This window comes from Eurytemora carolleeae, unplaced genomic scaffold (assembly GCF_000591075.1).
Source record: "Eurytemora carolleeae unplaced genomic scaffold, Eaff_2.0 scaffold404, whole genome shotgun sequence".
Classification (NCBI taxonomy): Eukaryota; Metazoa; Arthropoda; class Copepoda; order Calanoida; family Temoridae; genus Eurytemora; species Eurytemora carolleeae.
Genome location: NW_019396431.1, coordinates 213,221 through 230,558, shown reverse-complemented (window position 1 = coordinate 230,558; position 17,338 = coordinate 213,221). Strand labels below are relative to the sequence as shown.

The window sequence follows — 17,338 nt, the reverse complement described above, 5'->3', positions numbered from 1 at the left end:
AGAAAAAATACAATGAATAGGGCAATGATATATTCATTGGAGAAAAAATTAAATGAATAGGGCAATGATATATTCATTGGAGAAAAAATACAATGAATAGAGCAATGATATATACTTTGAAGAAAAAATACAATGAATACGCAAATGATATATACTTTGGAGAAAAAAATACAATGAATAGGGCAATGATAAATACTTTGGAGAAAAAGTACAATGAATAAGGCAATGGTATATACTTAGAAGAAAAAATACAATGAATAGGGCAATGATAAATTCATTGGAGAAAAAAAAAACTCATCAATAGCGTTAAATGAGCGATAAAGATCTAGTCAAGACTCGACGACGTAATTCAGAAAATTCTTTTTTTATTAAAAATTGATGCAACATCTGAAATCATAATTTTTAGGTACATATTTTTGCCCTTTACCACTGGGTTTCACGTTTTTTACATATTTTTGTTTTGCTAAAAAAGGGTTTACAACGGTTGATGACAAAAAAAAACATCAAAAAAGTGTGTATAATTATTACAGTTGAAGGTAAAAAAAAAGATAATAAAAACTTGCATTTCTAGTGGTTGAAATCAAAAGAATGTTACGAAGATGTCTAATTCCAGCGGTGAAACAAAACAAAAAGTATCAAAAAATTGTGTTTCCAATTGTTGAAGACATAAAATTAATATTAAAAACCAATTTTTCATTTCTTATCTTAAACTGCAAAGAGTATAAACTAATTGTCTCAACTCTCAACCGTTCGTTCAACCGCTACCGATGGGTTTTAATTTCTCCAAAGAATATATCATTGTGGCGGTATGGGGAAAATTTTGAAAGGATGGAAAGGTGGGGAAAATAAGAAAGGATGGAAAGGTGGGGAAAATAAGAAAGGATGGAAAGGTAGGGAAAATAAGAAAGGATGGAAAGGTGGGGAAAATAAGAAAGTATGGAAAGGTGGGGAAAATAAGAAAGGATGGAAAGGTGGGGAAAGAGGGAAAGAAAGTGAAAGAAAAATACTGAAAAGAAACGGATGAATTAAAAGAAATCAAAGAAAGGGGGAAGGACATGAACATTTTTTATGGAAAGGAATAATACTCATGGACGGAAAGGAAGAATGGTCATGGAAAGGAATAATACTTATGGCCGGAAAGGAAGAATGGTCATGGAAAGGAATAATACTTATGGCCGGAAAGGAAGATTAGTTATGAAAAGGAATAATACTCATGGCCGGTAAGGAAGAATGGTCATGAAAAGGAATAATACTTATGGCCGGAAAGGAAGAATGGTTATGGAAAGGAATAATACTCATGGACGGAAAGGAAGAATGGTCATGGAAAGGAATAATACTTATGGCCGGAAAGGAAGAATGGTTATGGAAAGGAATAATACTCAGGGCCGGAAAGGAAGAATTGTTATGGAAAGGAATAATACTCATGGACGGAAAGGAAGAATTGTTATGGAAAGGAATAATACTCATGGACGGAAAGGAAGAATAGTTATGGAAAGGAATCATACTCATGGCTAGAAAGGAAAAATGGTCATGGAAAGGAATAATAATTATGGCCGGAAAGGAAGAATGGTCATGGAAAGGAATAATACATATGGCCGGAAAGGAAGAATGGTTATGGAAATGAATGATTGAAAGGAAAATGTAAATAGAATTGGATATTATGAGAACTAGAGTAATGAACCTAGAGCTCAGGATTAGATACAGCATCTATAATCCTAGTAATCTGTATCTGTATTTATACTGGAGGGAGGGAGGGAGGGAGTCTTTTCATTTATTACAATTCCCCGTTATTAATGAAAACAATTGAAAATTTTTTAGCTAATTTAGTAGAACTAGCACTTGTTTCTAGCTTTACAAAAATAAGAATAATTGGCAAATATTGATGGAAATTTGCGCGTGAGCTTGACATTTTAGCGGGGTCATAGATTTTTTGATTTGTAAGACAAACATGTTCAGGGTTCCGTACAGTCGTCTCTGAAATCTAACCCTGTACATTAACAATCCAATCAAATAACAAACAAGCTAAAACTATTTCAATAGAGCCAGTTTCATTTGCAATTTAGTAATAACGTTGGTTATGGAAGAATACGACGCAAGGGCGTAGACAGAAATAAATCAGAAAAAAATTTGAACTGTAAATTCAAAACATTTGGCTTCTTGGATACTTTAAAGGTATCACATACAGTCCAATTACCTTACAAGTACTACTTGAGCTCTCCTTCAAACAAAACTAGCAGAAAAAAAACAACAAACTATTTTTTTATTTTCTTCACTCTTCAATTTTTAGATTTAAAAGTGTGATAGCTCTGAGCTCTAGGAGAGGGCACTGCCCCCCTTCCCCCCCCCCTCCCTGTATACGCCCTTGATGCGACGAAATTTGATATCTAAAATTATTCACACTAAAAATAGATTATCCAGGATTTACATTGACGTCGCAACATTTTAAATTATATTTTCTATTTTTTCTCCTCTGATGCAATAATGATTTTTAGGAAAATTTTATGGACGAATTCCAGAATCCTCCGGTTTCAAGGCATTCAGGGGACAAATGGATGCTCCAGGCAAGAGTTTATTTTACTTTTTTTATTTAGTTAAAATAATAAAACATTTTTTTTTATTTAAAATTTTTAGTTGACAAAAGAGTCTTTGATATTTATTTTTAATAATTTTTAGAATCCATAATAGTTAGTTATTTGGAACTCCATACTTTCGTATTTTAATTTTGGAAATATCATTCTTGTCTGTAATGTAATTCATAATTTATTTATAAATGTAAAAAAAAATTTTGAGAAATAAATTATAATTTTTGATTCATGATGATGAATTTATGTATCTAGGGTCCCCTGGAATATATTTATGTATCTAGGGCCCCCTGGAATATATTCCACCAGTAGAGGTTGAGGTTGTTACAAAAAGACAAGCTATTCCTCTTCATGAGAATGAAGGGATATATGTTAGAAACATCAAAACTGGCCAAGTAAGGAACGAAAAAATTGATGAATTATTTTTATTGACGCGCGTTGTCCGTTGCTGCTTTTATTTCATTTTTGTTTGTTTTTAAATTCCGTACCGATGATAAATCTGACAAACTCTGAATTGTATAAATTACTTAAACAATAATATTGCCAAGATAGTTCTGTGATAAAACCTCTATTTACAACAAAAATGTTAAGGGAGAGGATCATGTTTAAAGGAAACATTAACAACAGCCGATTATTCTTCTGTTTGATAAAATGCGTCTTTTTCATACTTATGACTATTCTCTTTAAATAAAGGTTCGAGCTGTGATAGGTCAGACCTATATGCTGGGAGAAGATGAGGAACTATGGGAGAAATCCCTCCCTACCATTGTAAAAACCTTGCTCTCTTCTGACAGGTTAGTATACAGGGTGTCCTAATAGATTGACTAAGATATTATATATTTAGACAATTTTTATTTATTAAATAAATTGAAATTTGTATAATATCTCCGATACAAAAATAGACCACATTTTGAAAATCTCAAGACCAAGCGTTTTCGATATTAGATGTTTAAGCTGGAATACTGCAATAATTGTTTTCATGAAAAAATGCCACATGGATCGAAGACCATATGAAATGTTTATTGGGACACCCTGTACTAAAGAACTTCAGTGTTCCCAAGTAAAAACGTGGCTTGTACGATTTACAACGGTACTAAGAAACAATTTGGGAGAAAATTAAGGGCCGCTTCTGTTCAAGTTAATATTTTCTTTTAGAGATAATGGTAAGGGGACACCACATATTTCTCTTTCCAGGTTTATAAGGTAAATCTCCTGGAAAAATGAATACATAAGATGATGCTCTACAGAGGGCAATAAAAAATGGAGGCACTATATGAACAAAGCGGGAATACTATTGTTACAATTAAAAGTTGAAGACTTGACTAAAATGAATGAGTTCACAAAGTGATAGAAAAAATGTATTTACAGCTTTAAAACAGATAATATTCGATACTACACTTATTAGAATCAAGCCGGAGCTTCTGACGGATCGTCCGCCTTTCTTCCACCTCATAAGGCAGATCAACCTCCCTTGTCTGATTCTACTGGTAAATTCCGTTTCTCCGGCCAAATCCTAATCATGCCTCCTGATGGAGCGAGATCATTGGCCTGGATTTGAAGTAGAACACTAAGGTCACAATATCGGCTTGGGTTTTCCACGCGTCCAGGACGTAATTCGTGGAAGAGCGTTGCTTTATTTCCAATATCTTGAATACAACTGTACACAATGAGATCCGACCTGCAGCTATATACAATAAGCTAATGAGCTGCTATGCTTACAGACAGGTTTACTTGCAATCTGATCTTAGCTCCGGGTCCGTATGAGATCTGAAGGGGTTATATCAATGGAACTCCCTACTCCGAGCTACTGAGCTCCTGCTGGTTACACTATAGAATGAAAACATTAAAGTTAACATTCTAAAGGGGGCAAACTTAAACTGGAGGCATTATGTTTGAAGTGGGAATACTAAACACTAAAAACACTAAATTTGACACTTTTAAGGCAAACTAGGGCTCAGCTACATTTTGCCTAGTTACAACTTGCCTAGTTCACTTTTGCCTCGGTAACATTTTGCCTAGTTCAAGTTTGCCTAGTAACATTTTGCCTAGGGTAACATTTTGCTTAGGTAGCACAAGGGCAAGTTTTTTGCCTATTGCTTTTTTTAACAAATTTTGTCAAAAATTAAACATTGTTTTTAGGCTTAACCAGTTAAATTTTAATGAATTAAATGTCATAGACAATTGAATTGTATCTTGTCCAGCAATTTTAACATTTTTTATATTCTACAACAGATGAAATATGGTTATTACATATATTTTTTTTAATTACAGTTTACATCATGGAGTATAGATAGGTATCATTATTTATCTTATTTCTCAATCACAGCCTTTTCTGTGGTCTTAGCTTTAGTCTTAAGCAGCTTGTTGGTATGGCCATGGGTTGGGAGTACATCCCCTACCAGGTTACCATTAGATATTTGTTAGGGTTGCAGTGTAAGAACAGCGCCATTTCTTGGTCTCTGCCCTCTTCCCATCGAAAACACAGAAGTTCTTTTCCCTGTACTTGGGCTTACCCCGAATGGTAAGCCCTGCAGTTATCATGGGAGCCATTTTCAATGTGTCTTTCGATCTGATTGGTTTATAGAAAACTGAACTATTTAAAAAAAAATTTCGAAATTTTTGCCAATAAAGTTGCAGATTTTTGAAAAAAATTCTCGGATTGTTGAAAATTTCTTTGAGAAAAAACTATTACTCTAGGCAAAATGTTACCCTAGGCAAAATGTTATTAGGCAAAATGTTACCCTAGGCAAACTGTTATCTAGGCAAAATGTGACTAGGTAAGCTGTGAGTAGGAAAGCTGTGACTAGGCAAGTTAGGACTAGGCAAAATGTGACTAGGCAAAATGTAGCTGAGCCCCAGGAGGAGAAGGTCAAATTAATATTATTGTCACGATATGACTCCGCTGCTCCTATAGTTCTGATTTTACACACAAGTGTAAAGGAGCAAATTTTTTTGGTTACAAATTATGAATTAAAAATATTTTTGTTCTTTTAATAGCACTTCAGAAAAAAAAGTTAAGATGCATGGTGATTAAGTGGTTTTTCCTTCAGTTTGACATGAAGGGAGCAAAATAAAATAAAACCACTAAAGTGGATTCTCTTATAAAGCTATAACGTTAGAATAATTATCTAGGAAAAACATGCTGCTTTAGGCTATATCGGCTAAATTTATCTAAATTTTCGTGAAAAAACTTGTACTCCCCTTTTCTGCACATTTAGGGAAGTAAAACTGTATCGAGCTTTGGTGAAATTTCCTTGATTGAATGTTTCTGTTTAGAGATACTGCTGCAGACAGGGGGGATTGGATTAATCCCAGCAAAGAAAAATCAAAGAAAAAGGATTCCGGGTAATAAACAATTTTTGGTTTTATCATTCTGTAATTAATATTTTTAATAATTCAGGGAGGATGAGGAGGACTGGGACGCGTCACGTGTTGTCACATTTCAAGTACCACACAATGCCGCGGTACAGATTTATGATTACAAGAGCAAAAAGTCCAGGGTCGTCTTTGGTCCCGATCTTGTTATGCTGGGCCCTGACGAGCAATTTACACAACTTAGGTATCTTTAACTCTTTTGATTTCTTGTTTGATGATATTTTATTATTTTATTATTATATATTATATATATCCAGGGTGAATTCTGTTAAAAATTCTCAGATCTTTCTTGAAGAGATTCCAAAGCTTACTTTATTACCATTGGCAAAAACTTCCAAATTATTTTGGATACCAATTTAAATACCATCGTCAATATTATTATTATTTTTGCTTTCAGTTGGCATAGGGTATACATAGTTTTTACTGGTGCAATTAGGAATAAACATTTTCATGAAACCTTTAATTGAATTAGTCAGAATTCACTTTTGAAACTTGAATGCATAATTATTTCCAAAATGGCGTCAATAAAAAACTTTCTCCACATTGTTGTAAATTCAATTTTGAATTTTATAGTTCATTACATGAGTGCGTATGATTTCTAAACATAGTATACTGCCAAAAAATAGATTATTTCCAAATAAAAATGCTAAAATACATAGATAATCATTTACTCTGCTTTTTCCAGATATGTCCTGGTTCATTCTAATTAAATCAACTTTGGATAATTGAATTGGCATGATTTACTTATATTTATATATATTTATATATATTTATATATATATATATATATATATATATATATATTATATATATATATTTATATATATATAATATATATTTATATATATATTTATATAGCTTGGTGTACATAGGGATGAGCAAACGTCCGTTCCAACACACACCTTTTCCAAATCTGGAAAAATAAAGGAACAAACAAATACTTATTTTTAGAAAAGAACGTAAACTTAATTAATTTTTATTACGTAACCCGGCCTATTCTAGATTAAGCATATTTTTGGATTATTAAACTAAAAAGCTTTTATTAATTGGTAGTGTCCAGTCCAAGATATATATGTACTAAGTGCAACTGATAACGAACTGATGGATAAAGTACATGTGTACATAAATACATAGATAAATACATTCATACATACTTATAAATATACATATAAATACATATAAATATGCATATAAATACATATATAAAAGCATAACTAAATAAATAAAAACACAAATACATATAAAAATACATACATAAATACATAAATTCATGCATACATGAATACATACATAAATACAAACATAAATAAATACATACAACATAAATAAAAATAACAAATAAACCTCTGTCTTTAAATTCATCATCAGTTTATGAACCTTGTGCAAAATTATTGCATTTTAAGAATAAATTCTAAAGGTTGATGTACAATCAAAATAATATAAAATGTGCAAATCAATTTGTGCAAAATAGCGTAAACTGTCTCTGCTAATATAATGCAATGTGGTTTATTTGTTATTCTGAGGTTTTCCAAAAATTTTAGAAATATGAAAATGCAAAAACCAACCATAAGTACTTATGAGCTTTTAAACAATAGCACTGACTGTGCACTGCAGTCTGCTACAAGTAACTACAGGGATCCCCAGAAAATCCTGAAACGGGAAGACGACTTTTAGACTCAAGCTATGACTTTAAATATCCAAATGAGCATGGGACACATCAATTGTGCAGTGTTCACAGACTCATCTCACATTTGCTTTGTAACTACATCAAATACACTGGTATTGGTCTAATGTCTTCTTCCTGTTTCATAGTTTTCATAGCATCACTGTTTTAAACATAGTTTTCTGGTTATCACTGTATTAAACATAGTTTTCTGGTTATCACTGTATTAAACACAGTTTTCTGGTTATCACTGTATAAAACATAGTTTTCTGGTTATACTGTATTAAACATAGTTTTCTGGTTATCACTGTATAAAACATAGTTTTCTGGTTATCACTGTATTAAACATAGTTTTCTGGTTATTTAAAAGCTGGTAAGGCTTGGGAAACAGCTACTCATGCTTGGTAAGTAGCTGATCATTCTTGGTAAACAGCTGATTATATCATGTAAACAGATGATCATGCCAGGTAAACGCCTGATCATGCCAGGTAAACAGCTGATCATGCCAGGTAAAAAGCTAATTAGGTTTGGTAAACAGCTGATCATTCTTAGCAAACAGCTGATTATGTCATATAAACAGATGATCATGGCAGGTAAACAATTGACCATGCCAGGTAAACAGCTGATCATTCTAGGTAAATAGCTGATCATGCCATGTAGGCAGCTGATTATGCTAGGTAAACAGCTGATCATGCCAGGTAAACAGCTGATAATTCCAGGTAAACAGCTGATCATGGCATGTAAGCAGTTGATCATGCCAGGTGAACAGCTGATCATGCCAGGTGAACAGCTGATCATGTCAGGTAAACAGTTGATAATGCCAGGCAAATGGCTGATCATTCCAGGTAAACAGCTGATCATGCCAGGCAAACAGATGATCATGCCAGAACACCTGATCATACCAGTTGAACAGCTGATCTTTCCAGGTAACCAGCTGATAATTCCAGGTAAACAGTGATTAATGATTATGGCAAATAAACAGCTGATCTTTCCAGGTAAACAGTGATCATGACAGATAAACAGCTGATCTTTCCAGGTAAAAAGATTATCTTGCCAGATAAACAGCCTTTGATATAATTTCTCACGGATTATTTTAATCTTTACAATACACCATTTAATGATTATATGTATTTGTGTGTGAAGTTTAAAATAATAAAATTGATAAAAATATGAAAATGGAAATTATCAATCTATTTTTTCTAGACTTCAGCTAGAGCTCTCTTACAACTGGCATTTCCAAGTGACAGATCAATCCAACGACAAGGATGCTTCTAAGATATTTTCTGTTGCTGATTTTGTTGGTGATCTTTGCAAAGCTATGGCTTCTAAGATTCGTGGAGCTGTTTCATCTGTAACCTTTGATGATTTTCATAAGCACTCTGCCACAATTATTCAGAAGGCTGTATTTGGAATAGATCTTGGAACAGAGAAGGAATCTGATATTCTGATATTCAAATCCAACAATCTGTGTGTAACATCAGTTGATATAAAGTAAGTCTTCTTCAACTTTCAAACTAACATGTATGTCAGCATTTATTTTCTTTTATAGCAACAATGGATTGTTTTTACAGCAAATAAGCAAGTGCCTAAAGAACAAATATATAAGTTACAATAATGTACGGAAATGTATATACATTGGCTAACTTGTTATAACACCTTGTTAAAACTAGACTAATTTGAAATTCGGTGATGGTGATGGACCAAACCTCTGTAGAGAAAAAAAGTAGATGATCACATTTTATTGAAAATATATTTCGGTCTTGGATGACCCTTGTCAGTTCTTGAGATTGTTTCTGTCATGAAGATTTAAAACAAAGGAATTGAGTCTTTGCCACAAACTCAAATCTTCACATCCCTATATCTTTGCAATTTGATGGTGTAAACCTTTGATATTTCAAACTTACATTAACTAATAATTTAGGAATCACAGTTTGAAATATCTAGGGTCTACGACGTTGGATTGCAAAGATATAGGGATTAAAAAACCATACTTTGTAGCAAGAACTCAATTCCTTTGTTTAATTTAGATCCGTATTCCGTTGAGTTGAGCCAATTGCAAAGATGTATAATTTAGATCCGTTGAACCAGTAGATCGGTGAACTACAACAACTTGTTTAATTCAGATCCGTTGAACCAGTAGATCAGCGAACTAGAGACAGTTTACAGAAGTCCGTAACTCTGGCGATAGAGATTACAACCCAGTCTCAGGAAGCAGCTGCTAAACGAGAGGCGGAGAGGATAGAACAGGTTTGATCAAATATTAATAAACAGACACACAGGAGGCAGTCGTTCATTGCTTTTTATTGTATGTTACGAATGATAATTTATCATCAGAATTCAAGTTTTCATAAATGGTCTACAAGTGATCAAGAAGTATCTTTACTTTGATGCAATGTTTGCTGTTAAAGGGACTGTTAACTTAATTTTAAAAAAACCTCCATGCAACGGTGGCAATGATCGATTCACAACGGTACCTTAAAACCTTCACGTGATCAATAGTGTGGAAGTTATTGTCGTTCTTCTAGGTTTAAAATATTTTAACTCTGATTCCTATTCCTATATGATTTCCTGCATTAGAAATGCGAAAGACATTTTCACAGAGAAGCCAAAGTTGAAAATATACACAGTTTTAAATTAATAAACATTGATTTAAAATTGATACTTGATCAGACAAAGCTTTTTTAAGGATACCGTTGTGACGGAACGTAAAACAATGTAAGAAAATCCCTCCTATATTAAAAACTATACAAAAAGAATATATTAGAGATTTTACATAATTAGGGGTTACCCTGTATTACATATAATATATATTCACAATTTGGGGTCACCCAGAACTACATATGATATATATTTACAATTTGGGGTTACCCTGTATTACACATTATATATATTCACAATTTGGGGTCACCCTGTATTACATATAATATATATATTTACAATTTGGGTCACCCTGTATTACATATGATATATATCATGCTATCTCATGTATCTGAAACTAAGATCCTCTGTATCCTGCATGCAACATTGCATTGAAACTGAAAACTAAGTTTGGATTTCCATTTAAACTTGAAGGGTTCAACACCGCAGTTCAATTAAACTTTTAAGTCGTAATCGTAGAAATTCTTAATCTTTGATCATAAAACTTTACAGTTTGTCTCTGATTAAATTTTCACATTTTAACGTCAAACTTTATTTAAAAACTGAAGGAATCAAGATACGACACAAGATTTCTGACATCTGCCTGTTTTGATGATACGCGCGTGCATTTATTCGTGTTTAAGAAGAAATTATGATTTTGAAGCTTGTATGAATAGTTTTTACTTGAAAGCACACATTCTTTCAGTTTTAAATGCTTGCATGGAAATGAATTGGTATTTAGAGATGTGAATTCATGGATAAGATAACTCATTAAATAAGATTTTTAAGACTTCATTGCTCAAAAAATATATCCCTCCCCCCTCCCCCCCTCCTCCCCACCTATGAATAGGTTTTGATAATGAAATAACCTGATGTGTAGGGAGCGAAGGGAAAGCTAGAACGGCAAAGGATCTCTGACGAGGCCTTGGCAGAGAAGGAACGAAGAGAGTTGATTGTTCTTCAAGCTGAGAGCGCTGCTGCGGAATCTACAGGACAGGTATTCAGGACAATATAACAAGACAAGATACTAGGACAGATTACCAGGACAGGTATTCAGGACATGATAACTGGACAAGATACCAAGACGGGTTTACTAGGGCGGAATACAAGGACAGGATACTCTAGGACAGGTAGCCAGGACAAGAAAACTTGGGCAGGATACCAGGGCAGGGTAATAGGACAGGTTATCAGGACAGATTTACAGGAGAGGATACCAGGACAGATAACCAGGACAAGGAAACCAGAACAAGGAAACCAGGTCAGGTAATCAGGACATGATACCAGTACAGGATACAAGGACAGATAACCAGGACAGGGTACCAGGAGAAGTATCCAGGACAGGTATCTGCACTAGGATACCAGGACAGGTAACCAGAACAAGGTAACCAGGACAAGGAAACCAGGACAAGGAAACCAGGACAGGTAATCAGAACATGGAACCAGGACAGGTAACGAGGGCATGTAACCAGGCCAGTTAACCAGGACAGGTAACCAGGGCAGGTAACCAGGACATGTAACCAAAACAGGTAACCAGGACAGGTAACCAGGGCAAGTAACCAGGCCAGGTAACCAGGACAGATAACTAGGGCAGGTAACAAGAACAGGTAACCAGGACAGGTAATCAGAACAGGTAACGAGGATATAATATCAGGACATTGATACCAGGTTAGGGAACCAGGACAGGTTACAAGGACAAGTATACACGGACAGTTTGTCTTGACAGGGTTAGAGGACAGAATACCAGGACAAGGATACCAGGACAGGGTACCTGGACAGAATACTAGGACAGGTTACAAGGACAAGTATAACCTGACAGGGTGTCTTTACAGGGTAAGGTGACAGAATTCCGGGATAGGTTACCAGGACAAGGATACCAGGATAGGGTGTCTTGACAGGGTTAGAGAACAGAATTCTAGGACAAGGATACCAGGACAGTGTTGCACTCTTTTGCAGAACTCTTCAAAATATATTTTAAAATAAAATCAAGAAATAATTTCTTTAGGCGAAGGCTGAGGCTATTGCCAGAGCTGAGGCTTCGAGGATAGAGGCTGAAGCTGCTGTAGAGGGAGCAAAGCTTAAAGCAGAAGCTTTAAAAATAGAAACAGAGGCAGAGCTGGAGAGGATGAAATTGGCTCGCGAGGCTGATATCAAATTTACACTTGAGCAAAACAAAATGGAAATTGAGAAATGTCAGGTTAGATTGATTTCTATTCAGTTCATATCATATTATTCCATTTATTGTGCACAGGCTTTGCCAAAGAAATTGGTTTATCGTTATGAAATTTCCGAATACCTGGTTTTTAAAATAAATAAACATTCCCAGGTTTATGTGTTCATTAATACAATCTTTTTTTTGAAAAGTTTCCCTTTAAGATGTGTTCCAAATATATGTTACTGTTAGTACTTGAAGATCCTTGAATTTGACTTGATTTGATTGTGTAACTGTATTCAGGAAATGGCAAAGATTGAGAGTGAGAAGTTTACGAGTATGGTTCAGGTTTTGGGAACTGAAACTATCAAAGCTCTTGCTTCGGGCCCACAGGACCAACAGGTTAGTTATACTAGAATTTAATCTGGCCCTCAGGACCAATAGGTTGGTTATACTAGGGTATAATCTGGCCCGCAAGACCAATAGGTTGGTTATACTAGTGTATATTCTGGCCCTCAGGGCCAATAGCTTCGTTATACTAGGGTATAATCTTGGTTACACTTACAGCAGGGTAGCATCGGGAACACAGGACCAATATGTTGGTTACAGCAGGGTAACATCGGTCTCACAGCACTAATTGGTTGGTTACAGAGTAACATGGATCCCACAGGACCAAAAGCTTGGTTACAGGAGGTTATCATCGGCCCCATAGGACCAATAGGTTAGTTACCGTAGGGTAACATCGAGACAGGACCAACAGATTGGTTACAGTAACTTCGGGCCCACAGGACCAATAGGTTAGTTACAGTAGGGTAACATTGGGCCCTCAGGCACAATAGGCTGGTTAGAGTCAGAAGGATAACATCGATCCCACAGGACCAATAGGTTGGTTACAGTAGGGTACAGTACTTTAAAAGCGTAACTAGGAAAAGAAGAAGATTCGCCATTTTTTATGTTTGTGTTAACAGTTCAGAGTGACAGGTTTGACATATTGTCCAAGAGGTTAGAATTAAAAGTTAACCAGCCATCTGGAGCTCACGCACACACACGTCTACTCAGGTTGACCGACTATACTATACTATTACATTTTTCAGAGCTTTTTTTAAAGACACCCTGTATGTTATGAACAAATATTATGGTATAGTTGGGAGGTTTTTGAATGAATATTGTGTGCATTGATGCCAATATTTGATGATTTATCATTTTCTAATCTTATTTATTCTATTTATTGTCCGAATTCTACTGTATACACTCAATATACAATATATACATTATAAACAATATCTACATAATAATAATAAAACTCTTCCCTAATATATACATAATATATATGTAAGCTATAGCTAACCAAACGGCTGAACCAAATTGACTCAGCAAACCCATGGGTACCATGCATGTACCATGGGTAAAAATCTAAAAGTTTAAAGATTAAACTAATGCTATCTCTGGGTTTAAAGATTAAACTAATGTTATATCAAGGTTTAATGATTAAACTAATACTATCTCTAGGTTTAAAGATTAAACTAATATTATCTCTAGGTTTAAGGATTAAACTAATACTATCTCTAGGTTTAAGGATTAAACTAATACTATCTCTAGGTTTAAAGATTAAATTAATATTTTCTCTAGGTTTAAGGAGTAAACTAATGCTATCTCTAGGTCCGAATGCTACAAGCTCTGGGTCTCAAATCTACCCTTATTACTGATGGTCGAACTCCAATCAATCTTCTGAACACAGCCTCAGGACTTCTAGGCCCCATGCCTCAGGTTAGTTTATCAATTCAGGACTTCTAGGCCCCTAGTCTCAGGTTAGTTTATCAATTCAGGACTTCTAGGTCCCGAACCTAAGGTTAGTTTATCTATTCAGAACTTCTAGGCCCACAACCTCAAGTTAGTTTATCAAGTCAGGACTTTTAGGCCCTAAGCCTTAGGTTTGTTTATCAAGGCAGGACTTCTATGTTTGAAGTTATACAAGAAATACCATAATTGTAAATCATTAAAAAACTTGATGAATTCAGAAGTAATGGATTCCTGGGAAACGGTGCATCTATTTAATCCTCATATCTTTATTTTTATATCCTTGTAATATACAAGGTTTAAAGTTCATGATCTTCTACTTTCTTTTCAATGCTTAATCATTTTATTTTGATTGATTTACTTTTGTCCGCGGCATTTTACAGAGTGAAACAGACAGAAAGACAAACCACTCTATGGTTTGATATCCATTCTAAAAGTTAAACAAAATAAATTTACGATTTTTTGTCACAAAAATGTTTAGAAATATTTTTGATTATTTCATCAACTTACAAATTAAAACCTTACTAATTGATTGATTATGTGTGCATGCTATAGATTCAAAAAGTTTCTCGAAAAAATCATTTTTCACCTTAAAAAATAACAAAAATAGTTTTTTTTCTAGTATAATGGTATTTTTTATAATTCTAATATTTGTATGTAGTGTGTTGTTAATTTGTTTTTAGAAGAAAATCAATAAAACTTTCAAGATTCAAAATCAAAAACTTGACTATTTTAATGTTTGCTTTCATTAAACTTTTCAATATCTTTATTGGAAAAACTATATGAATTAATTAATCTGTACCACAAGTTCGTTTTTGCATCGTTTTGGGGTCGTTTTTGCATCGTTTTTGGGTTGTTTTTTGGATCGTTTTTTGGGTCGTTTTTTAGGTCGTTTTTGGGTCGTTTTTTAGTTGTTTTTGGGTTTTTTTGGATCGTTTTTGGGTCGATTTTTGCTTATATCCTCTGCCAGGGTCAAAATTTGACATTCTTTAAGGAATAAAAATGTTTAAGATAAACAAATTAGAGAAGATTTGCTAATAATATCCTACGCTAAAATCTGACCCTGAAAGAAAATATATCAAATATTTGCCTTTTTTAAATTTTCAATAAAAATATAATTATCGTTTGTCGTGGAGCTAAATCAAAAAATGTGTATGCGAATATATCAATACAATGAAGACAACTTATAGTTTTAATTTTGATTTGTATCATGGTGTTAAACAGCATGGATGCACATAAACATAGAAATAATGTTAAGCTGTGAATTACAGAAACTTCCCTTTGATTGCTTGTAAACTTGTAATTCAAAAAAGATCAAAACTTAAATAAAAAAAAGTCGTTTTCGTTGTATTTATACAATCACCTTCCATTGTATTGTAGAAAAATATTGATATAATAAAATTTTTTACATTAGATATATATTTTATATCTTAATTTTGTATTACTTTCTTAGGTTGTTGAAGAAGCGTAGAGAAAAGTTCTCCTCCTGGGAGATTAATTATCATTAGCTTTTGTTTTGATTTTCTGATTTTATAGTCAATGGATAGCCTGCACTGCACTTAGTGATTGGAAATTATATTTTTCATTTTGAGGTTTTTGAACTTTCAAAAGGCACAACATAAATACTGTAAACTTCAAACATTTCAAAACTTTTGTAAAAGTTTGCTTTTATTGAACTATTCTTTCTTTCCCTCACCATTAAACGATCGTTTTTGATTCGTTTATTGTTCATTTTCAGGATCCAGATTTGGCACAGTGTAATAAAAGAAATGTCTAGAATAAAATATTTGTAAATGAATTGAGTCTTTGCCACAAACTCAGGTTTTCTTATCCCTATATACCCCAATTTCGTACACCTTATTTATTTCAAGCTATGAATTCTGTTAGATCCGATAACTTAAGTTTGAAATATCAAAAGTTTACACCATCAGGTATCAAAGATAAAGGGTTTTTAATATATCATTTTATGGCAAAGACTCAGTTTCTTTCTGTTTTTTTGCACAAAATCTCCACTTTCAAATGCTGTGTTTAAATATGAAGTTAGTGAACTTTGAAAACAGAATAGTTTAATAGAAATAAAAAACTTTTGCTGAAGAGTCCATTTTTCAAAAACTTAAAGCATTTTAAATGTTCAAGTGGAGAGATAACATACGTTACACTTTATGTACTATACTATTCAAGGAAATGCATCAAATAAAATAAAAATAAAAAATTTTTGTTTTTTTTTAATGAACATAGTTTGTGTTTTCAACATGAAGAAAGTAACTAACTTGAAGAGGAAAGAAATTTTCGTATGTAGTTATTTACCCATAGATTAATAACAACACAGATAGAACACTAGATGTTTTCTTTTCAAGATTTAGGGCTTTTTTGTTCACATAACCCTGAGGCAGACGCCCAAAGGAGTTATGCGCATCCTTCGTAGAATTACAATACAGAGAGTCTTCTTAAAATCAAGTGACCCTCCATGCAAAGATGCAATTGACCGATTCACAACATTACCCTTGAAAGCTCATGTCTTATCAAGTATGAATTATATATCAATGTTTATAATTTTTAAACCTGACACTCAGACAGACAGACAGAATGACAGACAAAAAGATATCCAAACACCATAACAGACACACAGATTGACAAGGCAACAAAACTAATTTTCCGCTTTGCTTTAAATAAACAATTAATAGTTTTTTAACAACATTTATTTTTAATTTGTTATTATCAACACATAGTTTTCACATATTTTTAGTTTTTTTATTTACAATAAATATACAATTATCACATTTTGGTCAAATATAAGTAAGAATGATAAATACAAAAGACGGCAAGAAACTTATCTTTGAACTCAGAAAATAAAATATAAAAGTTTTGTTAGATTTGATATGTTTATTTCAGTGTTTAGTCAAATAATATGGCTATTGAAAACATAGTTTTTCTAAAGGTCTTTGTAAAACTAAATTTTTCAAGTTAATATTCAAAATGGTTTAAAACTTTTCTAAAATTTATTAATAAAATTGAACTTTCGTCCAAATATAAATATTAAGTATGTTAATTTGTACTTTTTTACAAGGAAACATATCTTTGGCTATATATTTTTCACAACTAGATTTAATTGACTAGTTTTCATTATTTTAGTAA

At 33.2% G+C, this 17,338-nt stretch overlaps 1 protein-coding gene across 1 annotated transcript in view; it reads left to right on the top strand.

The window, feature by feature from the left end:
* LOC111703190 (major vault protein) overlaps positions 1-16,297 on the top strand; it is a 31,126-nt gene extending 14,829 nt beyond the window's left edge. The window contains exons 13-25 of the mRNA XM_023475064.1: positions 2,493-2,561; positions 2,867-2,977; positions 3,276-3,376; positions 3,738-3,785; positions 5,859-5,927; positions 5,983-6,141; positions 8,824-9,111; positions 9,744-9,867; positions 11,138-11,254; positions 12,260-12,451; positions 12,710-12,808; positions 14,066-14,173; positions 15,657-16,297. Of these exons, the coding sequence (XP_023330832.1) occupies positions 2,493-2,561; positions 2,867-2,977; positions 3,276-3,376; positions 3,738-3,785; positions 5,859-5,927; positions 5,983-6,141; positions 8,824-9,111; positions 9,744-9,867; positions 11,138-11,254; positions 12,260-12,451; positions 12,710-12,808; positions 14,066-14,173; positions 15,657-15,674 (1,503 nt within the window). The 3' untranslated portion in view covers positions 15,675-16,297. The remainder of the gene's footprint in view (positions 1-2,492; positions 2,562-2,866; positions 2,978-3,275; positions 3,377-3,737; positions 3,786-5,858; positions 5,928-5,982; positions 6,142-8,823; positions 9,112-9,743; positions 9,868-11,137; positions 11,255-12,259; positions 12,452-12,709; positions 12,809-14,065; positions 14,174-15,656) is intronic.
* The last annotated feature ends 1,041 nt before the right edge of the window (positions 16,298-17,338 follow it).